At 39.8% G+C, this 4,963-nt stretch overlaps 1 protein-coding gene across 1 annotated transcript; it reads left to right on the top strand.

The window, feature by feature from the left end:
- The first annotated feature begins 508 nt into the window (after positions 1-508).
- Positions 509-4,670, top strand: hmgb1a (high mobility group box 1a). The gene is made up of 5 exons (XM_032533241.1): positions 509-678; positions 2,927-3,095; positions 3,283-3,431; positions 3,582-3,756; positions 4,178-4,670. The coding sequence occupies exons 2-5, from the start codon at positions 2,949-2,951 to the stop codon at positions 4,331-4,333; spliced, it is 627 nt and encodes a 208-aa protein (XP_032389132.1). The 5' UTR covers positions 509-678; positions 2,927-2,948; the 3' UTR covers positions 4,334-4,670.
- Positions 4,671-4,963: the final 293 nt, after the last annotated feature.

The raw sequence follows: 4,963 nt of genomic DNA, 5'->3' as shown, positions 1-4,963 counted from the left end.
CGATTTATACTGTAATCAAAAGCAGGCCAGATTAACTGAATAGTTATTGTGTTTTCTTTCTGACTCAAATCATTTAAAATGTCATCTCCAGTGATTAACTGTGCCGTATGGGATGAGCAAAGGCGTCTGCTATATTTTACACTTGAATAAGCGAAGTTCACTTTATGCATTTATTTAGTCCTAATTTGCAAATAAGATCACGTGTATTGAGGAGAATGTACAATGGAGCCGGTTGATGAAGAGGGGAACAGTCCATCTAACACAATCGCACAACATTTTACAGCTGACTCGTTCACTGACTACAAGCGCTCCACGTTGTCTCATTCATTTAACTTGCCTACTGTACACTGTGCTCAACGTAGTGAATTCAATACTATGGCAAACACACTACACTACTACCAGCTCCAGCATGCTGGGACAGGAATATTTTTGTATCCACGCGCCTCAGAAAACTTCAGTGACGTTTCACAATAGGAAGCCAATGGGACCTCGTCTTCCATTAGGACAATGAAAAGCCTCCGTCCAATCAGATAAGCGCCAGACTGGGCGCCGGCCAATGGCGTGAGAGCCCCGCCGAGAGTAATGTTAGAGAGCTGAAGACTGAAGACACTGCGTATCGCCCTGTGTTCCCTCACACACAGCCATTGCAGAGCATTGAGATCCAGTGATAGTCCCTAGGTAAGTATCACATTCCGAAATTTGAAGTGTTCGTAATGATGATAATGAAGATAACATTTATACATATCTTACTTATGTGTTTTCTATGATCGAATACGAAACCTGTTATTGCTTGTAAAGGATTTGATTGCGGTGAAACGTCAAAAAACAACAAAATAGCGGCGCTAGGTAGGTAACGTTACATTGCTCTGCCTGGGAGTGTGGACCAGACGCTCTATTAAAAAAAAGAAGAAATGAATATTAACCTTGACGAAATTCGACGAAAAACGTTGATTTTGGTAAATGCTAATAATTTTGTATATTACTGTCGTATCATTTATACAAAATGGAGGCAAATTAAACAATAGATATCGCGTAAAAATCCAGGAATGTCTAGCGGACAACACGGTTAGCGACAATGGTAGAAGACTCACCGTTTGCTAGCCATTGCAGTGCATTGCGAAGCTGAACGCCTGTCATGTGAAGACTGGGAAGTGTCCGGGGTTTTGTTACATATTCAAATTTATAAAAACATAGGAAAAAGAAAGCCCGTCTTAAAGTATACATGGTCGTATGTTTGTTTGTCATAATTCGCCCGAGAAGACGGCGAAAAAATTACCTCACGATCTGCGCTTTACTGTAATGGCTGACTGTATTCGCATAGGAGGCAAGGCAGCGAGGTAAATGGGAAGCTAGTGACAGAGGCGCAGTTAAGTTCAACTTTTTCTAACCGTGTTTTCTCGAGAAATAAGCCCTTAACTATTAAATGTAACGACGACAAAATAAAGTTTAATCTTTCGTGATTACAACGACGCCATTGCGAGATTTTTCCGACGCTTTTAAAACCATTTAATCGGGGGTTGAAATTAAGTGGTCGCCGCGGTCGCTCTGCCCTCTATTGCATGCAGTGCAATGGCTGTGCGTTGACACAAAGAGAAGGAGCCATATTCTCCATGTTAGTGGATGAAGACGAGCGGCCATTAGGAGCTCATAGAAACCAAGGCAGTAGCACAGCCCGCTCATAGACACAGCACAGACCCAATGTATTACTATACAAACCGGCTAGTGCAATAGGAATCAATCGGGGAAATATTTTGTCAAGATCGCCGGCTTTCCAGACATATTTGTCTCGTTGCAAAGCGAACTGAAGGGCGGGAGGAGACATTTGATGGGGACTTTCTTTCATGAAGAAGGCATTCTCACAAAATGGAAGAAGAAATATTGCTGTCGTTGTTGACCTCCTTTTCCTCAACGAAAGCCTATGCGCCATTACTACTTCGGTCGACACAGCTTAACTGGGAGTTACAGTAGCATTTAATAGGAACATGTATATGGAAAATTTAGCAGTTTTAAACATATTCGCAAATCTTGTGGAATTATTTCCAGAATAAGAGAAAATGAAGACTGATAAGATAAGATTGTCAAATCGCATTGAATTGCAGTTTTTAAGTGTTATATTTTCAATAAATACACCTTTTTATGTAAAAAATTGTCTTTTTTTGTGTCAAAGTTATTTGTTTGATGAAACATGAACATTAATGAAACGGGGTGTCTCTAGAAGTCATATTCATATTGCAGATGCGGTTTTAGTGTTTTTTGTCAGTATTTTGTCTTAAGAGCCAGGTCTACTGGTATAGTCACACAGAGGGCTAAGATGTATGTTATGCAGTTGCACTTGGGGAACTTTTGCAGTTTTCACGTGAAAGTGATAAGGACCGAAAAGTGAATCGTTGCATTGAAAAATATTTATTTTTTCTTTATTTTTTTTATTCTTGAATCCTTAGCGATGTGTTGAGCCATTTTTAAACCACCACATGGGAGTTGACCACGGACCACTGAGTTTTATGTAAAGTCCACTTACTTTAAATAAACTCATTTTCATCGCATTAGCCCCGTCTGTGCCGTGTGGCTTGATGTCGTCGGACTGTTTTAACGGGTCCTAACTTAGTCAGTTTGACAGCTGGGAGGGCGGGTCACCCAGGTAGCTATCAATACTAGTGGTCAATAGAGAGAAATCAAAGACGTGCCCATTGTTATGAAATGCTTGGTAGGTATATCTCACCTGCTATACGATTTAAATTTAGAATTATGGATTTAAGATATTAATACTTATTTATTTTATTTAAATCTTTTTTTTTAATTTTAAATTTTTTTTTTTTTAACATATGTCTGTGAAGCTTTTAGGATACAGAATTTGGGCCATTTAACACAACACCCCAGCCAGTTCTCCATCTGTTCATGTTGGCTAATTCAAAACATTTGTTTTTAGATACTGCTGTCAAGCTGTCAAGATGGTGAGAGAGGCGGGAAAGCCAAGGGGCAAGATGTCCTCCTATGCATATTTTGTCCAGACCTGTCGGGAGGAGCACAAGAAGAAACACCCCGAAGCTTCGGTTAACTTCGCGGAGTTCTCCAAGAAGTGTTCTGAGCGATGGAAGGTAGGATGAATGATAAACTGTATGTATAAATAAACTTGTCTTTGCTTAAGTTTTTAAATGATTATTCTTGATACTGGACTTAATAGAGATACTTCAGGTGCAGGATGTTGGATCATTTTACAGCTCTTGACGAGTTGCACTAATATGCCTACACAGTACCATCAGCAAGTAACCTCTTTGTTTTCAGCTGATGTCTGGCAAGGAGAAGGGCAAATTTGAGGACCTGGCCAAGCTGGACAAGGTACGCTATGAGAAGGAGATGATGAACTTTGTTCCAGCCCAGGGAAAAGGCAAGAAGAAGAAGTACAAGGACCCTAATGCCCCCAAGAGACCCCCGTAAGTACTAGAAGTCAACGCTTACTAACTTTATTGGCTGTTGAAACCAAAATTGTTCAAATTCGAAACAAATTTGAATCACAAGCAGCAGACTTTTGAAACAGCACATTTACATTGTATAAATGACAAGCTCATTTTTTCCCTCCCCAGATCTGCCTTCTTCATCTTTTGCTCAGAGTTTCGCCCTAAGGTGAAAGGTGAGACCCCTGGTCTGTCCATTGGAGATGTTGCCAAGAGGTTGGGTGAGATGTGGAATGGTACCGCTTTGGAGGACAAGCAGCCCTTTGAGAAAAAGGCAGCTAAACTGAAGGAGAAGTATGAGAAGGTAAAGACATGGTGATCTGTTGTGTTTCCATTCACCTTTTCTGATGCACATTTTGTATTGCATTAGAAATTCTGAATTCTAACTGCAAAACTTAAACCTTTTTAAACCTCCACTGTCTGCGTCTTCCCGGATATTCCCATAGCTTGTCTCCGTTTCCGGACAGAAAAACTATGAAACTTGCTCAATTGAACCAAATTCTTTAAGACCTCTTCATTATGTGGTTAGATGGCCAATGCAATGCTTTGTTTTCAATTAGCAACCTCTACTTCTTCTACTCTGTTTACTGGCATGTTACAGCCATGTGTAGCCTATAGCACCAACTTCAATGGCACAGCTATTGACTTTCACTTGTGTGCTGTCATTAGAAATGACTGTATGGGTCTTTGTATTAGTTAAATAAAATGTCATTCCTCCATCGCAGGACGTCGCAGCATATCGTGCTAAGGGCAAAACAGGCGGTAGTGGCGGTCCAGCAGCAGCAAAAGCCCCGGCCAAGGTAGAGAAGAAGGTGGAAGATGACGACGACGATGACGACGATGATGATGAGGAGGACGACTATGATGATGATGACGAGTAGATGCCGAGTGACACATGTAGTGGTCATTTTCTTGTTTATAAAGCATTTAACCCCCTTGTACACACTTCACTTATTGAAAGAAAATATGTTAGTATCCAAGGGGTAGGAAAAAAAAACGACAAAAAAGGCTGTGTATATCGGTTGTTTTTATGCTGTACAGTTTTTTTCTCCTTTTTTGTATAGTCGACACTACGCAAGTACCGTGTCTGTATCTTTCTGCCAGTCTTATTTTTTCAGTGATAGTTCCTAAACCACTATCTTGCCTGGTACAGTGTAAAGGGGTGGGCTTACAGTATTTACCCTAGCTAGAGGTGCACAGCACATAAAAAAAAAATAACTTTGAGTTAGATCTGAGTGTTTCTTCTTCTGTTTTTCCTTGTGTGTTTTTATTTCAAATGACATGTTATCAAAATTGATGTATCACAATTGTTTTACTGATCTTTATGTACCACTGTAATAGCAAGAATAAGAAAAAAAAACGCCTTGTTGAAATTTAAATTGCTTCTGATGTCAATAAACATTTTTTTTTTTTAATAAATCTGTTTTGTATTGCTATATGTTTTGCAGGTTTCCTCCTCCTAATACTGAATGGGTCTTTTGGTGAGAGCGAACTAATTTCATTATATACAT

Source organism: Etheostoma spectabile, chromosome 13 (assembly GCF_008692095.1).
Source record: "Etheostoma spectabile isolate EspeVRDwgs_2016 chromosome 13, UIUC_Espe_1.0, whole genome shotgun sequence".
Lineage (NCBI taxonomy): Eukaryota > Metazoa > Chordata > Actinopteri > Perciformes > Percidae > Etheostoma > Etheostoma spectabile.
Note: the sequence above shows the minus strand (reverse complement) of the source record. Positions and strands in the feature narration are given on the sequence as shown.

Coding starts and splice junctions, on each gene's coding strand:
- hmgb1a (XM_032533241.1), top strand. CDS start 2,949: ATGGTGAGAGAGGCGGGAAAGCCAAGGGGCAAGATGTCCTCCTATGCA. Junction 3,432..3,581: donor AATGCCCCCAAGAGACCCCC/GTAAGTACTAGA, acceptor TTCCCTCCCCAG/ATCTGCCTTCTTCATCTTTT. Junction 3,757..4,177: donor TGAAGGAGAAGTATGAGAAG/GTAAAGACATGG, acceptor CCTCCATCGCAG/GACGTCGCAGCATATCGTGC.